The sequence below is a fragment of the Protopterus annectens genome, chromosome 13.part0 (assembly GCF_019279795.1).
Source record: "Protopterus annectens isolate FY-2018-M chromosome 13.part0, PAN1.0, whole genome shotgun sequence".
NCBI classification, from domain to species: Eukaryota; Metazoa; Chordata; order Ceratodontiformes; family Protopteridae; genus Protopterus; species Protopterus annectens.
Genome location: NC_056747.1, coordinates 1,326,581,674 through 1,326,604,522, shown reverse-complemented (window position 1 = coordinate 1,326,604,522; position 22,849 = coordinate 1,326,581,674). Strand labels below are relative to the sequence as shown.

General features: G+C 41.2%; 1 protein-coding gene across 1 annotated transcript in view; it reads right to left on the bottom strand.

The window, feature by feature from the left end:
• Positions 1 to 22,849, bottom strand: part of LOC122788060 (low-density lipoprotein receptor-related protein 2-like) — a 1,238,079-nt gene that overhangs the window by 515,572 nt on the left and 699,658 nt on the right. Inside the window, exons 47-48 of the mRNA XM_044054982.1 lie at positions 6,075 to 6,194; positions 114 to 245 (exon numbers count right to left, since the gene is read on the bottom strand). Coding sequence (XP_043910917.1) covers positions 114 to 245; positions 6,075 to 6,194 — 252 coding nt within the window. The remainder of the gene's footprint in view (positions 1 to 113; positions 246 to 6,074; positions 6,195 to 22,849) is intronic.

Here is a 22,849-nt window from a genome sequence, read left to right as displayed (position 1 = left end):
GTTTACTGATCAAAACTGCACATATAAAGAGTAAAATAAATGAATAACACATTATTAGAAGCGTATTCAGACATTCAGTGAATAATTTATATAGTGGCCTAATGTTAACCTACCACATTGAAGCTCAGAGCTTTCATCACTCATATCCCCACAGTCATTGTCTCCATCACAGATCAGGTATATGGGAATACAGCGCCCATTGTTACAGGTGAACTCGTTCGAACTGCAAGTCTTCACAATATCAGCTGGGAAAAAAAAACAGGATAAACAATTCAGCATAGCAGTCTATAAATTATGCTACTGCTATCAAAGCAAAATATGAACCCTATAGGAAAATAAAAAATTCTGCTATGTACGTAGAGTACAAGAAAATTGTATGGCTGCCATGTACTTGTAAGTAACTCTGTTATTCCACAGTTTATTTATCTCAGTCAGGTCACCTCACTGAAACAGTATAGCTTTTACAGCAGTGGTCCAGGAACTCAGGTGACTTGATTAGGATCATACACCATTCAAACCATAGTTGATAGGATTCAAACCCAGGATTTGATTGTTATATGTTAACAACTTAATCATTGTCTGGCCATTAGATAGATTCCACCAGTTTGTCTTGACTACACCACATTTCACCTGTCTCCTGCAATGAAATGATAGAATCATAAATATAGTGTTGAATCTTATTGGATTTCCTGTCCCACTTCAAAGTCATGGCCCTAAAGATACAGTTTACACCAAAGATGTTATGCTGCTGAAGATGATATTACACTGCCTTAGTTATATATGTTTCTACAAAACGAAAGGATTTAAGAGTTATTTATACAATTATAATCAGTCAATTAATCAATAAATATTTATTAACGTACATTAGCCTAAGCACTGTACAGCGCTATTAAAATGGTTCAACAATCACAGTCAATCTGCTAGAACTAGCCTGATCTGCAAGGCCATGGAACTGATTATCATGGACCTTAACAACATGGATATTGGCAACCTCCAAACACTCGACCCCACACAGTTTGACTTTGTCAAGGGGAGGACATGGCAGTTAAATCTGGTCGACTTCTTTGAGACAGTCAACAAAGCCATGGACGAGGGGAAGATAGTGCACACTGCCTACTTTGCCCTGCCAAAGTCTTCAATACTTTTCTCCACTCGGGCATAATAGATAAACTCTCTCAACTAGGCATCAATCCATATGTTATCAGATGGGTAGCAAACTGGCTCAATGATAGAACCCACGTAATCAAAATAGGGGAAGCCATCTCAAGCAGTAGACCCGTAACAAGCTGCATAACCCAGGGATAGGTCTTGGGTCCTCTGTTATTCAGGATATACTTTTCTGAGGTGCAGGCCAAAACCAGTGGACTATGGCTGACTAAGTTTGCAGATGACTGCAAGCTGGCCATGGTCATCAATTCCCCAAGTGATGTGGATGTCCTCCAAGAGGGTCTCACCCAAACAAATGACTGGTGGCAGAAACATGACCATAGGTGGAATGCCAAAAAATGCATCATCATCCCCTTTGGGGAGAGTGACATCCCCACATATTATCACATTAATAACAACATCCTAAGCACACAATCAGGGGCATCCAGGTTGATAGCAACCTGACTTTTGACTACCATATTGCTTCTCTTGTACAGAAAGCTTTCTACATGGCCCACCTCATAAGTAAGGGTATCTCATCTAGGAACAAGGAGGTCATAACATCCCTGTATTCTTCCTTTATGAGGGCAATTATTGAGTATAATGCCCCCTTGGGCATGTACCTTGCAAAGCACATGCAACAGCTGGAGACACCACAGAGGTTCCTCACCAGAAGTATCCAGGGCCTCAAACATCTCCCCTACACAGATAGGCTAAAAGCCCTATCCCTCTACTCAGTTTCATACAGACCCCTCAGAAGTGACCTCTGTCTGGCATACAAAGCAATCTCAGACCCTGCCGTGATGGGACTGCTGTATATCTGCAAGTCAAGCTCCACTCAAGTAACCCGCATGCATGACCTCAACCTGGTCTGTGACGTCACTAGGGTTTGTTGGTGAGACAGATTTGTGTCCAAGAGATTCCCCCATCTGTGGAATAGACTCCCTCTCCACGTCAAGCAGAGTACCTCATTATCCATTTTCAAGGGCAACCTGGATAACTGGATGGGAAACAGAAAATACACCCCTGGGATTACACCTGTGTCCGTACTGGACAGGGGCTTTGGGTGCTGTCTTGTCTAAACATGCACTAAATTCTTGGCTAGACTTATAAGGGCCTCAGGGCCAATAGCCTAGTAACTTCCTATGATCCTATGAAAATGTTACAGGAATCAAATATAAGAGGAAGATCATTGCTAAAGCATTCAGAAAACAACAAAATTAAACATACATGTAAATGTATATTTCAGTACACACACACACACACACACCTATATATATATATATATATATATATATATATATATATATATAGAGAGAGAGAGAGAGACATATAAATATATATATATATATATATATATATATATATATATATAGTTCCCCTTCAAAACGTCAAAAACCCATAACATCTAATTTCAAAACAGTGAGACCATAAGATCGAAACTGCATAACATCTAAAACTCATAACATCGAATCTCACAACATCAAACACTACAAAGCAAGTATAAATAACATCCCACACACTTTTTACTACGTTTCTGCAGGGGGGGGGGCAAGCCTACCTGCACCCCTCCAAATTAAATATACCAACTACGAGACTACACTACAGTGGGAAAAAGTAAAATTTCCTAACCCCACTGTATAGCAATCAACATAAACAATGTACACTTAATGTGCAAATCACTTACCTGTATGGCCTAAAATCATTTACAGAGTGGCATAATAAACACTATATATAGATTAACAAAATTAACTATACCATTTGCATGTTTTATGATACACAACTAAATTTTATGCATTTTCGATGTTGTGAGATTCAATGTTATGAGTTTTAGATGTTATGCATTTTTGATCTTATGGTCTCACTGTTTTGAAATTAGATGTTATGGATTTTTGATGTTTGGAAGGGGAACCATATATATACATATATATATATATATATATATATATATATATATATATATATATATATATATATATATATATATAAAGTCCACAAATGATCCCAGCATCAAATAAATCATAAGGCTCAGCATGAAGTGAAGAGTAATTATTTGGGACAAGCACAGCCCAACAACACAAACCGGTGGCGGCCGTGTCGGGTGTGCCGCCCTCAGTGCAAGTGCAGGAAAAAATAAGGCAGAATGTCATAAAGTACGTGACACACTGAATAGATCACTCTTTAAAGAAACACAAGTAAATTAACAAAGCTAACAATAAAGTAAAGGCTAAGGAAGTAAAAGATTAAGTATATATATACATATATATAATATATATAAAAAAAAAGAAAAAAATTAATAACACAATACTGAATGTGTACTAAGCAATATACTAAAATAGTAAGGTATATAAATAATATAATAGGAAATAATAATACCATACAAAATGGGCAAGCACTACCACTGCTACCCAAACAACTCATTCAATATACATTCCAATATAGAAAAACATACTCAAACAACCTTCTTATTTGAACATATACATTAAGGTGTGAAAGTACATCATCATATGAAATGTGAATATATATTCACATACATCCCAATAGCCCTCAGGTGATACCCACAATCAAATGACTAAGTGCAGCAGCACAGTTAATAAACCCCAATGACTTATGTAATTAGAGATACACAAAATATTTTTCTAAGAACTCTCAATATATCAAAAACCAATTATTACCTATGACTGTCCCCTAGGTTTGGTGCCACAAACTTTATCAAAACTATGAATATAAAAATGTGTGATGTGGGGTAATTTGTGTGTATAAAAGAAGGGCACTTTGTGCTACACACTTCATCATCAATATATAAGCAAATCCTTTGCTTTTGCTTCAAAGAAGTTTGCCCAAAATAAAACACTCACACTGGCTACACATATATATATTACAAAAGTATATACATGGAAGCATCAATCGTGATACAAAATTTTTTGTTGTAACAAATGTGAAGACAATTACGCACCTATCAAGTCAATAGGGAGTCCTATCTATAACTAGCATGGCTGTTAGCCCCTCTTATTATATATGTTTCTATGCCCTATTCTAACTCGCTGAAACTGTGGACCAGGTATATTTAAGAGATAGTGTGGGGGATAGCTATTAGCATGTAACAGGGCATTTTTGGAGAAAAAGGCTCTATATAAATCCATAGAGAGATCCCTCCTTGCCCACTAAAACATCCAAGAATCTACTGTGTATTGATATTGATATTAAACTTAAACTTCAAATCATAGACATTAGAAAATATTGTATGTATAAGTCTCTGCCAAATAGACCCCCCCCCCCCCAATCAAATCCTCACAATCATCATCCACATAAATACCCCATAAACAGGTCAAGTAGTAGGAGCAAAAAAGCCCCCATCCCCCATCCCTGTACCCTGTAGATAATTGCCTCAATACCCCTGTGTGTGGTATAGATATAGAGAGAGAGGACGTCTAATGTGTTCCAAAAAAAAAAACTCTCATCTCTGATCTTCTATCATCTTTTATTGAATTGTTGAGTGTCTCTAATTCTCTACTCTACTCTGGACAACCAGGTATTCAGAGAGCGGTTCAGTCAATGATCCCTCTCCCTGCTCGGACTCGGACGACGTCTGGGGGTTCAAGATGTCTTTGTGCACCTTGGGCATATTGTAAAAATATTAAACTGGTGGAGAATTGTCTTGTAACTTCTCTCACTGGTGTAATAAACTGACAATAATCATCAATAACCTGTTTATGTTGTACAGTAGGGTCAGAATCAAGACTTGTATAATATTCAGCATTGGACAACTGTTTTGTGAGCTTCTGCTAGATAATGTTTTCTATCCCATGACTACTACCCCCCCCCCTTTTCGGCCCCAACTATCACTATGTTATTTATTATTTTTTTTATTTGTTTTTTTTTTTTTTTCCTCTAGTCAAATTATAATGTTTTTTTAGAAAATCTCAATATATATAAATGTGTGTGTGTGTGTGTATAAAGAGAGATAGGGAGAGAGAGGGAGCAATAAACATGTTTAAGAAATGGTACTGTCAGCAAAATAACTCCGTAAGCTGAAGTTAACCAACCAAGAATTGCCATATAATAAATACATCATAAAAACGTAATCATGTAAGTGTTAGGTCACATGGTATGGCTTAAGTGGGGAAGGATATTATGCTAACAATAAAATCCCATGTTACTCACATTTTGTTTTTACTGCCCCTTCCACTGGCATAGGTGTATAAAGCTCTGAGCTTGAATATTAGCTTGGGCACCAGCTGCAGCTTGAGGGGGTGTAGAAAAGGTATAATGAAGCATTGCCAGCTCATTTGTACTGGGGGGTCATGGGGAAATGGCTATTTACAAGCCCTGGTAGTGACACAGGAATCATGGTACATAACTGTTGCTTCAGCAAGTTGAAAACACAAAAGAGTCCTGATATACAATTTAGGTAAAGGTTCTTCTGTTGCAGCACCATTGCACATCCCCTGGATGATGCAGTCCTATTTATCAATGGGAGGCAAGGCCTAACAAGAAAAAAACACATCAAACTACAATATAACAGCTCCTTATCTGCTACATACATAAAAGGGAAACCCTTGTTGGTACCCTGTTGTGGGTCACAAACAGGGCACTGCCACAGTGTGGGAACCACTGAGAACAGGAGTAAAAGGGAACTGGCCATAAAGAAGCCTGAAGTTAGAGATACATCTGTGGAGCAAAAAAAGGAATAATCGATTTGGATGTGAACTATGATACCTCAGCGTTATACACACAGACACTCCCCCATGCATACAAATGAAACTGGAAAACATAAGTCACAGTAAAACACACAAACTGATTTCCTGAAACAACAGTGGTTGTATGTCATAGCAGAGTTAACAACCAAACAGAGATTTTTCAGAATCATTTTCCACATATTAAGTAAAATATTTCATTTGTGGAAATCTTGTCTTTTTCCTACTGACCACATGATGCAGGTTCATCGGAGTTGTCAGCACAATCTTGATAGCCATCACAGACCCAGTACGATGGAATACATCGTCCATTTCCACATGTGTGCTCATTGGCAGAACATGACTGAGCATCTGTTAAAAAATAAATAAATAAATAATCAAGTAAACAAATAAGTCGAAGACTGCAGCATGGTATGCCATAGTCTCAACTGATATGTGAACATAGATAACAAGAAATGGGCAAATATTAGCCTTGTGACCTTATCAAAAACAGGACATAAACCTATCATCATTAACAGACTTCATAGGTGTACTACAGCTGCAACTTAACCAACAACAAAATCAATCAGGTTATTCAGCAGGAAGGCCAAAAAGTACCTTGTTTTAAAGTCCGGGGTAATTGAAATGCTCAAATCAAATGATTCTAGACTTTTTTTTTTTTATTAAATTATTTTATTTGCATAAAGAACAAATAGGAGAAGAATAAGAATCCAACCAACCTAGTTTGAACTCAAAGCCAAAATTAAGGATTTGTGGCTGACCAAGTTTGCAGATGACTGCAAATGTGATGCCATCATAAACTCTCCAGAGGACACCAAGATTATCCAAAAGGCCCATGCCAAACAAATGGCTGGTGTCAAAACCATGGACTAAAACTAAATGCCAAGAAGTAACTTCTCTTGTAATTAACACATTGATGACGAACCCCTGAAAACTGATCCCGTGTTGACAATGAACTGCTCTTTGATCACCATGTATTCACTGCTGTAAGGAATTCCTTGTTCACTGCACATCTTATATCTAAAGGTATTTTATCCATATCCAGCGATGCAATTGTTTCATTGTACTCAGCACTCATTAGGTGAATTGTTGAGTTTAATGCCCCTTTAGGTATGTGTCTGTCCAAACGCTGGTTACAATTAGAATGACCACAACACTTTCTCACTAAAAAATCAACGGCCTAAATCATGAAAACTATGTAGTCCATCTCAAAGTCTTGTCACTTTTCTCAGTATCATTTATTTAAGTTTGATTACCGGGGAAGTCCACTGGGCCAAGAAGAACCCGTTTTCAGTGGAGGCCCCAGGGAGAAAAGCTCCACAATAATTGCAAGTTACATTTCACATGTTACAAAAGGACATAGTTCATACAGCTAATTAAACATTTACAGATAAGATCCATGATGCAATCCAAATTGTAGCTTGCTACAGATCTCCCACCATGCCCCAAGATTCTCACTACACCTTTCTAAACATACTGGAAAATATTAAGATACAAACAAACACCCTAATACTGGGTGATTTCAACTACCCTGCCATTAACTGGGAAAACTACTCCGGTACCAACACCTTTTCCCAGCGGTTCTTGGAATTCATAAATTCCAACACCCTGTATCAACCAATCCATTGTCCTACCAGGGGCTCCTATATCCTAGACCTGGTCATTACCAACATGGGAGATAAATGCTCCACACCAGTGGTCACCCCCTCATTGGTCAGGACTGACCATAAGCAAATCACCCTTGACATCCACATACCACCCCCACCCCCCAGTAAGGAAACCTCTGTAAAAAACTTCTCCAAAGCCAACTTCATGCTACTCAAGTCAGAAGTGACAAACGTCATGACACCCATGCAGACGGGAGCTGAAAATTCGACTGCTGAATCCTACACTAAGGCACTGTACGAGCACATCCAGTCATGCATGAATCGTGCCATCCCCAACAGAACCAAGACACTCTCCTCCAAAAAATGGAAGCCAATCTGGTTGTCCCCTGCCATAAACAAACTATACAACAGAAGGAAGAAACTGTTGCAGAAAAGAGGAAAATCCCAGGATGCAAAAAAACTCCCTTACCAGCCTCAGTAAGAAGCTGAGATCCCTCATAAAATCCTCCAAAGCTAGTTATGAAAATAAAATTGCCAAAGATTCCAAAGACAACCACAAAGCATTCTATAGTTATGTCAAGAATCTAAATGGCAATGCTCAGATCTGCTCTGAGCTACAACAGAATGGCATTAAATATACTGATCCCAAGGATATTGCCAATATCCTGGCAGATCGATTTAGTGACAACTTCACCCCCTCTCACTCCCTAAAGGGCCCATCTCAATACCAAAAGATTGCCAAATTCCAGTAATAATGGCCACACACGTAGAAACCGCACTCTCCAAAGCTAAGAATACAGCATCCACGGGACCAGATGACATCCCAGGCTGTGTACTACATGAACTACAAAATGAACTGGCACCTCACCTAAGTGTCATGTTTAATCAGAGCCTCACCTCAGGCTTCGTGCCCACTGAGTGGCGCACAGCTACAGTTATCCCACTCCACTAGGGGGTATCCACCTTGGATCCCGGGAACTACTGTCCCATCAGTCTGACGACCTGATCTGAAAGGGCATGGAACGCATTATCATGGAACTTATAAACAAAGACATTGGCAACCTTCAAACACTGGACCCCACTCAGTTTGGGTTCGTGAAGGGCCCATCTTGTCTCCTGAACCTGATTGACTCTTCAAATCAGTCTCCAGAGCTGTAGACAAGGGTAAGGCAGTTCACACAACCTATCTGGACCTCGCTAAGGCATTTGACACCATCCCCCACTCTGGAATCATAGATAAACTTACTAAGCTGGGCATAAATCCCTACGTCACTCGATGGGTTGCCAACTGGCTTACTGACAGAACCCACACTGTAAAAGTAGCCGACTCCAAATCCATCTCCAGAAAAATGACAAGTGAAGTACCTCAGGGTTCAGTCCTGGAACCGTTCTTGTTCGGCATCTACTTCTCTGAAGTGCAAGCCAACACTAAGGGACTCTGGCTAACAAAGTTTGCAGATGACTGCAAACTGGGAACCACTATTGAATCGCCAAATGATGTGGATATTCTACAAAAGGGCCTTACAGAAACAGATGCTTGGTGCCAGAGCCATGGGGTCAAGCTTAATGCCAAGAAATGTATAGTTATCCCCTTTGGGAAAAAACATGTACCCATGAATTACCACATAGGTGGCAGTACACTAAACACCAAAAGTGTGATAAGAGACTTAGGGACACAGGTGGACAGTGGTCTTACCTTCGATAATCACATCACCACAGCAGTCAGGAAATCCTTCTATGTGGCACATCTCATCACTAAGGGCTTTTCATCCAGAAAAAGGAGGTCATTGTCTCACTGTACTCATCCCTCATTAGACCCATTATAGAGAACAATGCCCTGTTTGGTATGCACCTCACAAGACATCTGCAACAGCTGGAAAGGCCACAGAAATACCTCATTAAAAGAATCACAGGCCTAAAGCAGATGCCCTATGCTAACCATCTAAAAAAACTCCAGCTATACTCTGTGGCATATTGTCTACTCAGAGGAGATCTCTGCTTAACATACAAGGCCATGTCAAACCCTGAGCTGTTGGACATGCTCCACTTAAAAGAAATCCCAATCCCTCAGAGCCACACGCTCCAGGGATCTAAACCTTGTCATCACAATGAACAAAACATGCTGGAGGGACAGGTTCCTGACCCAGAGACTCCCCATACTCTGGAATAGACTGCCCATACATGTCAAGCAGAGCGCCTCCTTGGCCCTTTTCAAAAGGAACCTTGACGATTGGATGGGAGATAGGAAATTCACCCTGGGGATTACGTCAGTCGCCCTGCTAGACAGGGTTCCAGGGAAGTAAATAATGTGGTAAGAAATATCCAGGGAATTGTTATGGCTAGGCTTGTATAGGCCCTTGGGCCAATAGCCTAGTACCAACCTATGAACCTATGAACCTATGATATTTGCAATTGGCTTGTCACAATGTTACAAAAATGAAAAGACATAGTTCAATAAGAAATTTCAACATTTACATAAAGTGAATATTTTTGTTATAAACTCAATTGTAGGTTTAACATTTCAGAATATATAGCTACTAGCTATTAGTATGTTAGAAAATGTTATGCATGGAGAGGGTAATAGTATAATTGAGATTGGAGAGTATAGTACAATAGATATTAGAGAGAAAATTTGTTTTTAGTAGGGGAGGGATTGTTTTGGGTGGGATGAAATAATATTAGAGGTAGTTGGATGAGTCAGTGCAAGGTGGAATGAGGAGGGGAGGGGTTTAAGTTGGAGCGTGGCAAGGGCATTCCCATTTGGAAAGAGAGTAGCTGAGATTTGAAATTTGCATGGTTAGGTAGTTTGTGTAGGTGTGTGGGGAGAGAGTTCCATTGTTTAGCTAAGGAGTGGGACAGCAGTAGATGGCCAGGAGGTTGTGCAGGTTTGTGGACCTGAAGGAGATTATTTTGATTTTTGGATCTGAGTGAGCGGTTGGGAATGTAAGGTTTTAAGGAAGTAGCGAGAGCTGGGCATGTAAACTACAAAGAGCTGACCTCTTCCTTGCATATATAGTTTCAACAAACTTTATTCTTTCAGACGTATTACACATTTGCAAGTCCAATGGTATCATAAACCCCCATGTAGGGGATCTCAATCTATTTTGCAAAATAAATAGAACATGTTGGATGGATAAATTTGTATTACAAAATACGTCTTCTATTGAATTCTCTTCCACTCAACATAAAGCAGGGTACTTCTCTTGAGCTATTCAAATGGAATTTGGATGAATCCTTGGATAACCACAAATTCACCCCTGATTTAGCACTCCTTCCCCTCATGGGTAGAGTTAAAATATAAATGTCCCAGCTTATCCTTATTCAGCCCATCTTTAGGATATTGTTATGCAAAGTTTAGGGGCTAAAACCCTTCATACACAAAACATAAGGACTAAAAAAAAATGAAAAAAAAACAGTAATGTAAGGCTAGGCTTCTTAAGAACCTCACATATCTATAGCCTAGTAAGTACCTATGAACCTATAAGAAGGAAGAACCTCAGATCACATGAGACTGGAAGCCCCACACTAGCACAGAAAAAAGCAGTTAGAAACATCACAGTGGTATATTCACAGGATAAAGCAATCATTTCTGATTTTAAACTGCATTTATTAGAAACTCAAAATTGACCTTCTTTGTTACAATTACAAATATATAGATCACTTCTGTGTTCATCGAGTGCATTACAAAATGGTGTGGCAGTGAAAAGAGCTTCTGCCACAGGGTAAAGTCAACAGATTTCTCCTCCCAGGTGGCTGTTTAAACTGAGAAGATAGTAGAGAAGACATAGACAACTCATTTGCTGAGTGACAGGAGGGAGAAGAAGTTGGGATTTAGGATATGGACGACAGCAGGCGGGAATAAAGGCAGGAAGAAGTAGATGGAAGGAGCAGCTGATTCGAAGAAATTTATGGTGAGCTCACAAATGGTTTAATATCCTTCAGCAAAAGAATTTCTGAAGTGCACAGACTGATACTGCACTTTGTACTCTGACCATGTGATAGCATGCCTTACAGTTGGTGAGATCTATTTTGTTTTGAGAATGGTAATCCTGTGAATGTGATCTAAAACCTGAGAATTAATGGGGCGGGATAAGTTGACTTCTAACTTAAACAAGACATAAGAACACTTATGCTATCACAGTTCTGATCAACTTGCAGTTCAGTGCTGCTTTCCAGTCCAATTTTAAAGTTTCTCAATGGAATAAAACAGTTCTTGCAATTCACAGACTTGGTATTGCTGTGCAGGTCAGGCTGCATTGTAATCCCCAAATACATTGAGAAATAGTCTGTTGGTACTTCTGAGTAAATACAAAGAACTTTTAGTGGTTCTTCTGGGACTTCCGCTGCTTTCTGTGGGCAGGCTTCACCAAGAGTCTCCAATCACAGCCTCAAAATCCCTCTCCATGAGAGGCAAACATGGCTGATCACTGCTGGTAGAAGACCTGCTTTTAACAACAGATTTTTCAGGTGATTCACATTTGGCTGAGGTACCACAAATATCACCACCATAGAATACTGACTAGGCCTGCTAGTTCAGGTTTGTACCACAGTACACATTATGTATACAGCACGTGAAACAGACACTATGCACAAGGATCCTTGTCCCAGTGTATAACCCCCAAGCTCCCTTCTGAATGGGATGAGTTAAGGGACAAGAATTACCCTCCCAGATTCTTGTGGAAGTTGCCAGTCCTATGCCTAATGATAAAATGAAAAGGCTGTAATGACAAAGTCCACCTACATGATTTGTATTTATGTCTTGTTGCTTGGGCAACCACTTCAGTGGTGGATGGTCAGTTACCAAAGTAAAGCTACATCCCAGCAAAGAATACTACAACGAAGCTCATTCACACTTAATAGTGAGACATTCTTGTTCAATGACAGAGTATCGTGTTTCAGCCTTACTTAGCTTCCTACTTAGGCAGAGGACTACATGTTCCATGCTACCAGCTTTCTCTGATAACTCTCAACATTATATTGACTGCATTTGCATGCACAATAAAAGTTTTTAGTAAATTCAGGGACATCCAAGACTGTCTCTAAACATAAGATAGCTTTCACTTAATTAAAAGTCATATCTGCTTCTGTGAGTGTCTTATTTGGATAGCTACCTTATCTTTTATAAGGTCTATCACAGGGCAAGCTATGGCATCACAGTTATTTACAAATTTTCTATGATAGCCTGCTAGTCATCAGAATGTTTTCACTTGAAGTTTGCGGTACTGTAGACAGACCAGTTATTAAAAGTTTCTATTTTAGTTTTTTTATTTGGAGTCTAATAACTCCTCTTCCCAATGTATTTAGCTTCTGTCATACAAAGCTTATTTCTGGCAGCATAAACTGTAAGTCCTGCTTGTCCTAGACAGCCTGTCAGTGTTTGTACCTTGAATAAATGTGACTCCCAATTTTCTAAATAATTATTGTGTCATTAAGGTACCATATTCAGGAAGAGGTTTAAAAAGTTGAATCATGAGTCTTTGGAAAGTGGCAGGTGCCCAGTGAAGACCAAAGGGCAAGTCATTATACGGAAAAAGACCTTCAGGGGATAAGAATTCTATCTTCTCTTCAGCTTCAGGGATGAGAGGAATCTGCATGTACCCCTTAGTTAAATCTATGGTGGTCAAAAGCCTTATTTTTATCTGGCCTCTCCATGATCTTATCTACACTGGATATTAGATAAGTGTCAGATTTGGATATGTTATTGATATGATATTAGAGACACAGATGGACAGTGGTCTCACCTTCGATAACCACATCGCCACAACAGTCAGGAAATCATTTTATGTGGCACACCTCATCACTAAGGGCTTTTCATCTGGAAAAAAAGGAGGTCATTGTCCCACTGTACTCATCCCTCATTAGACCCATTATAGAATACCGTGCCCTGTTTGGTATGTACCTTTCAAGACATCTGCAACAACTGAAAAAGCCGCAGAAATACCTCACTAAAAGAATCACAGGCCTAAAGCAGATGCCCTATGCTGACCATTTAAAAAAACTCCACCTGTACTCTGTTGCATATCGTCTACTCAGTGGTGATCTCTGCTTAACATACAAGGACATGTCAAACCCAGAGCTGTTGGACACGCTAAACTTAAAGAAATTCCAATCCCTCAGAGCCACACACTCCAGGGATCTAAACCTTGTCATCACAATGAACAAAACATACTGGAGGGATAGGTTCCTGACCCAGAGACTCCCCAGACTGTGGAATAGACTGCCCATACATGTCAAGCAGAGCGCCTCTTTGGCCCTCTTCAAAATGAACCTTGATGATTGGATGGGAGATAGGAAATTCACCCCGGGGATCACGTCAGTCGCCCTGCTAGACAGGGGTCCAGGGAAGTAAATATTGTGGGAAGAAATAGCCAGGGAATTGTTATGGTTAGGCTTGTATAGGCCCTAGGGCCGATAGCCTAGTACCAACCTATGAACCTATGAACCTATGTCATTCCATTTTCAGAAATCATTCCAAGATCTTATGGAGTCATCCAGTTTAGGCTCAATACAACTGAATTGTTCCATTCATTCTGGATCTCCACAATAACTCCTAGGTTAAGCATTTTTTACCTCTTATTGTGTTTCTTTGGGACTTGGGTATCCTGTATGACTTTAGGATTGCCTTCCTTCTGGCACAGTTTCTGTATGATGCTGTATTAAATTTGTCCTAATTGGTAGTTCAAAAAATCTTTATTCCTCAGTGAAAATGTTGTTTGTAAATGGCACTGATAGAATACACTAATGGTATTTATTTCATATACCAACCTCAGTAAAGAAGCTTCTGCTTCCCTTCTTGGTTTTCACATGTATGTCATATATTTGTTCTAGTTTTCTTTCTTTCTTCATTCTGTCTTATTTCACAGTTCCCTTCAATAATTTTCTCTGCCTCCCTCAAAGAGTCTTTTCCATCGTCATGGGAGCTTATTTTTAGCACCTCAAACTAATATTATTGCTTTGTTTATACAATGTTTGATGTATATCTTGTGCCCTTTATATATGTTCCTTAACAAAAGGCATGACGCTTTTAAACAATATTCCTCCTGCCATGTTTATTTTGCTTCGCCCTGTTGAGGCTTTAGAAAAATTCTCATCCAGCAAAAGATCTCATCCTAGTTGTCATCATCCATTCCGGGGTTTCCATTAGCATCAACGCCAGAATTTCATTAAAGGACCCTACTAACGTGTCTGCTTGAGGCTGGTACACTGAAATTCTTAACTACTTTGCTTAAAAACTCTGACAAAGCTGGCACATTAGTCTGGACATAACACGATCTGCTGCCAGTAAGAATTCCTTTGGGAATCTCTATAACTAGTTGTCTGGTCATTGACTTAGCTTTGACTTAGCACTGGCTTTTTGCAAAGTTACTGATTAAAGAAACTCTGTAGTTATTACTGACTATGCTACCCTGTAGTGGTAGACCTTCTTAGACTATACTGATAGAGCTAAAAAATCCATGGCTACCTGCTTGAATAGGACCTCACTATTAGGCATATGCATCAGTGAACTTTTAAATGTTAGATGAGGTGCCAGCGCTTGACAGTCTAGGTAAGCAAAACATGAGTTTTCAATGCATTCCATTCTACCAGGCAGATAACATCTAGCTAACACTCTAGCTTTAGTTTTGTGCACGTGTAAAACATGAGCATGGGCTGATTTCATCACAGGTGTTATAAAAAGGTTTTAGAACTAACAATTGCTGCAGTATTTCTTTGTTTACCCTTTATGACAATTCATTCCTCACCTCAAAATATGTGTATGGGATGGGGCCAATCTCCTCATCTGTTTCTCCTTTGGGTCTCGCTAAATTTCTCGACCAGTTCTTGATGTGTCATTCTCCCACTGTGCTCTGGTTTCCTCCCAAAGACATGCTGTAGGTGGATTGGGAACTCTAAATTGGCCCCAGGCGTGAGTGCGTGTGTGTGCCTTCTGTGGAAGGTTGGGTGCCGGAATGGCCACTTGATACCGTAAAACTCTACTGCCAATCATGAGCAGACAGGTGATCCGCTGTGGGAACCCCTAACCGGGAAAAGACAAAAGAAGATTTTCCTTCTATGCCTTCCTCCAATAAGGGCATCTGATATCTACTTTTTATCTCAAAACATTCTGCCTCTTTAAGTACCTTCTGCCAAGAGTCTTGTTTTTAACTAGCCATCTATTTTGACATCACAGAGGGCAACCTAAGATTCTGATTGGGTTTATCTTTGTGAAGATATGTGAAGGCTGCCAGCCTAGATAGATATAATTTTGTAGATAATTCTGTCATTTGTAAATATTAATATAAGCCACAGACTTGTTCTCTTAAATGTGAAAAGACTGTATTGGATGTTGACCTGCAAAAATGTAACAACAGTGCACTCTGCTGTAAGAAAACTGATAAGTCAAGCATTTTGTGACTGTTTTGATCTCAGGGCTTGGAGCTGTGGTGTCTGAACCAGTAGATTCTTTCTATTGTTTTGAGGCTAGAGTTAATTGCTAGATTTTACATATATAATATCTTTAATTGCTGTAGTTTCCTCACCAGGTGTAAGCTTACTAAGAAATGTTAATGTAGAGTTTCTGTTAGCATGGGAAACCAGAGAATTGTTAAGAATGATGTAATCTAAAATGAGTCAGCAGGATGTATTATCAATTTAAAGGACTTTCTCAGAGAGAGAATGAGACCATTTTGCATTTGTCTTCAGAACTGACCACTCACCAGCACTTGCTTTGCTCTGTCTGTATATAAATAGGATTTTAGACTTTAGTGTTTCTCTCAAGGAATAGATAGAAAATAGTAAGTTTATACAAGCTGTTTTCTATATTTATGTCAGACTATTCTACAGTATTATTTTAAGCATTTCTCTGTGATCTCTGAACTCTTGACTAGTACTGTGTTGTAAGAAGTATTGTCTTTTGTTTTATTATTTATTATTAAATATTTTTAAACCTTTCAACTGTGGATGTTTTGTGCAGAGATAATTTAAGCTCTAGAGTACATTGCATGTATATAGTGATACTGGTCAAGCCACTCCAATAAGCATTAATAAGTTCTGGTCACACTTACTAATTGGATAATAATATTGCACAGTAATAACTGAACACCCTTTGGTAAGGTCCTTTTTAGTAGCTGATATGCAAGGGTGCTGGTGGCACTGATTACTACCTTATAGCCTGGACAGAAGGGGCACAGCTAGTGAACCTGTGCCAGCCTTCCCCAGGAGTGTCTGGGTGGTTGTATATAAATCATATCTCAAAGTGTGTGTGTGTGTGTGTGTGTGTGTGTGTGTGTGTGTGTGTGTGTGTGTGTGTGTGTGTGTGTGTGTGTGTGTGTGTGTGTGTGTGTGTGTGTGTGTGTGTGTGTGTGTGTGTGTGTGAGCTACTTAGACAGGGACATGAAGCACTGGTTGGACAGACAGAATGCTAAGAGGACTTGGCTTGGGACCCTGGCTAAGAACCCCACTCTATAGCTGTGCCAGTGGGGAGTCTTATTGGTGATCTGGAGAGAAAGGGAAAAAACAGCCCCAGACTGACTGTGATCTCTGTGTGCTCTTAAGGGAAATTGTACTGGTGTTAGTGGTGAGGATTGAGGCGTCTTAATTACTGGGCCAGTGCAAGGGCCTCACATATTAATTGTTTGGCAGTGGTAGGATATCCACACCACATATTAATTTGTTGGCAATTGGCTTGTAGTGGTGTGGATAGTGAATTCCTGTAGCTTGTGTACAGTGATCACTGAAGGTGTTTTTGTACTCTAAATCAGCCATGCAGTAAATATTCAGCGTTCAGATCACAACTGTTTTATTTCTTTTGTTAGCTTAGTTAGTCAGGGAGAGCAGGAAAGCATGTCAGCAGAGGAGTATGGCAAGCTGACAAGGAGCCAGTTGGCTGAGATGTGCCAGGCTAAGGGACTAGTGCATGGAAACCTGACTAAGGCAGACATGATTGCAGCTTTGGTCACAGCTGCATCAGAAAACAGCAATCAGGAGGAAGATCAGACTGGCAGTGGAGGTGTACAACACGAGAATGGACAGCTCATCCTTTCTGCTGAGGATGTAAAAATCCATCTGGAGCTAAAGACACTTGAGTTGGAGGACAGGCGTGTGGAAACAGAAGCAGCAGAGAGACTGAGATGTCTACAGGCTGAGGAGAATGAGAAACTGCTATGCCTGGAAGCTGAGGAGAAGGAGAGGCAGAGGCAGCACGAAAATGAGATGCTGACTCTTCACCAGAGTCATGGAGGTAATGGGAAGGGAGCAACTGGACCCAAGAAGCACAAAAGGTCAGTAAATTTCTTCCGCATTTTAAAGAGGGGGATAATTTTGATAGTTTCATTCATATGTTTGAGAGGGTATGTAAACAGTATGATGTTGACCAAAGGCTCTGGGTACTCTTCCTGACCGCCTTACTCCATGGTAAAGCTGTAACTATTTTGTCCAAAATGTCTGACGTTGACTGTTTTAATTATACTGCTGTTAAGAATTGTTTATCAGAATCTTTTAAGCTAACACCTGAAACGTATAGGAAAAAGTTTGGTGAGCACAGATGCAAGGCAGATGAAAGTGTGTGTGAATAATGTTGCTGAACTGAGCACTTATTTTCATAGGTGGGTGAGTGGATGTCAGGTCACCATTTTTGAAGGACTGGCAGAACTTTTGGTGAGGGAACAAGCCCTTAGCACATTGCTTGAGGACATGAGAATCAGGTTAGCTGATAGACAATGTGCTACTTCAGAGGAGTTGGGAAAGAAGGGAGACCTATACCTAGCAAGCAGGGGATCCCCAGTACTGCTCATGGGTCTAAAGGAACCCATGGTGGGCAGCCCAGACTGCCCCAACAGAGTCTGCCAGTAGCAGGGGAAGCCACTTGTCCAGGTACATGTCCAGGACCTAGGGTTAAATGCTTTGAATGCAACCAGTGTGGCAATGTGGCATACAGATATCCACAGAGGCAAGGTGGGGAACAAAAGGTGAGAGAGCCAGTAAGTGGGAAAGACAAAATGCCAATAGTAGGCTGTCTTGAGACAACAGGGGTACAGAACTACCATCCTGCAGATGTCTTGATAGGGAATGATTTTGATGAAGCAGTACCATGTGTTCATGCAGTTGCTCACAGTCAGGCTTCGAGACAAGCATGTGGGTCTGGTAGCCTGGGGGAGACCCAGACAGACCACATACTTGCAGCCAGGACTGGTGAGGTGGTTACTTCAGGGAGGGAGCTATTTTGTAGCAGTGAGACTGGGGGTGAGCCACAGCTGCTTGTGGGTTCTGATGTTCCCTTGGACAGAGTGACTGCAAAGGCAGAGGTGAGTAGTAGTACCCAGGCTGACAATGAGGCACTGCTGTCAGAGGATGCCAGACATCCTGTGAAAGGGGAGCTGGGAAGGGTTACAAAGAGACAGTTGAGACAGGCTCAGCTCTCAAACCTTACATTGAAATGCCTGAGGCAGGTAGCAAGTGAGGCACCTGATTCTCAAGGGAAGGGGGAATCTGTATACTGGGACAAAGGGTTAATGTATAGAGAGTGGACCCCTGTGGGAGGGCTAGAAGGTGAGAGGATACAGCAGTTGGTAGTGCCTAGAGCCTACCATCTGGCGCTTCTAGCCATAGCCCATGACATTCCCTTTGCAGGTCATATGGGCATAAAACATACAAAGAGATGTATTATGCAGAACTTTTATTGGCCTGGAATTTCCAGAGATGTAACAGGGTACTGCAGGACCTGTGAGCAGTGCCAAAAGGTAGGCAAGGCAGGAGACAAGGTGAGAGCTCCTTTGATGCCCTTGCCTGTGATTGAAGAGCCATTTCAGAAGGTAGCTATGGATTTGTGGGGCCTCTGAGTACCCCACGTTCACTGGGAAAAAGTATATCCTAGTGGTAGTAGATTAATCTACAAGATACCCTGAGGCAGCGGCTTTGTCCTCCATTGAGGCAGAAAAGGTGGCAAATGCTTTGGTCGAAATTTTCAGCAGGGTAGGTTTCCCAAAAGAAATACTGACTGACAGGGGTGCCAATTTCATGTCAGACCTGCTGGCTTGTCTGTGGAAGTACTGTGGGGTGAAGCACCTGAAGACCATCCCCTACCATCCCCAGACTAATGGTCTTGTTGAGAGGTTAAACTCTACAATCAAGTTCATGCTATGGGCATTTGCAGACCAGTTTAAGAGGGAGTGGGACAAATATATGCTCCATCTGTTGTTTGCTTACAGAGAGGTTCCCCAGGAATCTACAGGTTTTTCACCCTTTGAGTTGCTGTATGGACATAGGGTGAGGGGACCTCTAGATTTAATTTGAGATGAGTGGGAGGGTGGAGTTGAATCTCACAAGGAGTCTGTTGTGGCATATGTCCGAAACATCAAGACAAGGCTCATGGAACTCATGGGCTTGGCCCAGCAGAACCTGGCAGAAGCCCAACAACAGAAAAAGGTATGGTATGACAGGAATGTTTGAGCTAGAGAGTATGCTGTAGGGCAGCAGGTAATGGTTCTCATTCCTGTCAGACACAACAAGCTGTAAGCAGTCTGGGAGGGACCCTACAAGGTGGTAAGAAAGGTAAGTGATGTTAACTACATGGTAGAACTGCTAGACAGGAGGCTGGAGCACAAATTGTACCATGTTAACATGATGAAACCTTACCATGATAGGGTGGCCCTTGTGCTGAGTATTTTCAGCTGATTGCAGGAGGAGTCTGAGGGAGATTTGGTGACTGATCTCCTCAGTCAGGCTCAGACTGACACCTCAGTGGAAGGGGTAGCAATGTCCCAGCAGCTATCTCCTACCCAGGTTTGAGAAATCCAAGCAGTGTTGCACTGTTTCGGGACATGTTCACCGGGAAACCAGGGTGCACCCACCTGGTACAGAACCAGGTGGATACAGGACCTCAAAGGCCTATTAGGCAGGCCCCTTATAAGGTGCCTGGGAGAGTCAAACAGACTCTGAGGGAGAAGATACAGGAGATGTTGGAACTAGGGGTAATTCAAGAGTCCATCAGTTCCTGAGCCTCCCCAGTGGTGCTGGTGCCAAAGAAGGATGGCAGCACCAGGTTCTGAGTGGACTACAGGAAATTTAATAGTCATACAGAGTCAGATGCTTACCCCATGCCTAGGACAGATGAGGCCCTAGAGCAGCTGGGTGGGGCTAACTATCGATCTTACCAAGGGTTACTGGCAGGTGCCTTGACTCTCAGTGCTAGAGAGAAATCAGCCTTTGTGACTCCTTTTGGCTTGCATGAGTTCACAAAGATACACTTTGGGATGAAAAATGCTCCAGTGACTTTCCATAGGCTGGTAGATCATATCCTAGCAGGAGCAGGAGTGTTTGCCTTTTCTTACCTAGATGATATTGCCATCTACAGCCATTCCTGGCAAGAGCACCTTCAACATTTCAGAGAGGTGCTGGGCAGACTACAGAGGGCAGGGTTGACCATTAAGCCCAGCAAATGTCAGGTGGGTATGGCAGAGGTCTCCTACCTGGGACATAGAGTGGGGAGTGGTAAGATCAGGCCAGAACCTGCCAAAGTGGAAGCCATTTGGGCATGGCCTGCGCCTGTTACCAAAAAGCAGGTGAGGGCATTTTTAGGACAGCAGGATACTACAGAAAGTTTGTCACCAGTTATAGTACCATAGCTGCTCCCCTCACAGGCCTGACAAGGAAGAACAGGCCAGATTAAGGTAGTGTGAACCACAGCATATGAGCAGGCATTCCAAAAGATTAAAGAAGCTTTGGGAGGACCCCCTGTGTTAGCCAGTCCAGATTACAGCAAATAATTTGATGTGCAGGTGGATGCTTCAAACCATAGGGTTGGGGCTGTACTTTGATTTCTTCAGAGGGAGAAGAGCACTCAGTGGTTTATCTCAGTTGTAGTCTCCAACCCAGGGAGGAATGCTATGCAGTTGTGGAAAAGTAATTTCTAGCCATAGTGTGGGCACTGCAGAAACATCAGACTTATCTGTATGGAAGAAAATTCACTGTAGTGACAGATCACAATCCGCTAACATGGTTAAACAGAGCCAGCCAGCCAGCAAAATGTCAAGTTGCTAAGATGGAACCTAGAGTTGCAAGCATACAATATGTCAGTGCAGCACCACAGTGGGAGTAGAAATGCCAGTGCAGATGGGCTCTCAATATAGGGAATTAAGATAGACCTAACCCTCTCAAGCAACATTTCTCAAGGGTCACTTGAAAAATTAGCTGGAGTTCTCTGGGGGATGATATGTGAAGATATGTGAAGGCTACCAGCCTAGCTAGATAGAATTTTATAGATAATTCTGTCATTTGTAAATATTAATATAAGCCACAGGCTTGTTCTCTTAAATGTGAAAAGACTGCATTGGCTGTTGAACTGCAAAAATGTAACAATAGTGCACTCTGCAATAAGAAAGCTGATAAGTCACACATTTTATGACTGTTTTATTCTCAGGGCTTGGAACCATGGTGTCTGAAACAGCAGATTCTTTCTGTTGTTTTGAGACTAGAGTTAATTGCTAGATTTTACATATATAATATCCTTAATTGCTGTAGTTTCTGGGTTAACAACGACTGCCACCAGTACTGTTAGCCTACAGGGTGCTGGTGGAAATTGGGCTACTGTTGGCCGAAGGAGGAGAAGAGGTGGAAGACATGGCCAAAGGCAGGAAGAGAGGAGAAAGGCCAGGACTGTGGTAGTGAGGGTCAGAACGTTGAATGTTGGCAGTATGACTGGTATAGGGAGAGAGCTAGCTGATATGATGGACAGAAGGAAAGTTGGTATATTGTGTGTGCAAGAGACCAGATGGAAGGGGAGTAAGGCTAGGTGTATCAGAGGTGGGTTCAAATTGTTTTATCATGGTGTGGATGGGAGGAGAAATGAATTCTGAACTCTTGAATAGTACTGTGTAGTAAGAAGTAATGTCTTGTGTTTTTATTATTTATTATTAAATATTTTAAACATTTCACCTGTGGCTGTTTTGTGTAGAGATAATTTAACTCTAGAGTACATTGCATGTATATAGTGATACTGGCCAAGCCACTAAAATAAGCATTAAAAAGTTCTGGTCACACTTACTAATTGGATAATAATATTGCACAGTAATAATTGAACACCCTTTGATAAGGGCCTTTTTAGTAGCTGATAAGTAAGGGTGCTGGTGGCAGTGATTACTACCTTATAGTCTGGACAGAAAGGGCACAGCTAGTGAACCTGTGCCAACCTTCCCCAGGAGTGTCTGGGTGGTTGCATATAAATTATATCTCAAAGTGTGTGTGTGTGTGTGTGTGTGTGTGTGTGTGTGTGAACTACTTGGGCAGGGTCACGGAGCACTGGCTGGACAGAGAGAGTGCTAGGAGGACTTGGCTTGGGACCCTGGCTAAGGACACCACTCTATAGCTGTGCCCGAGTCTTACTGGGGATCTGGAGAGAAAGGGAGATACCAGCCCCAGACTGAC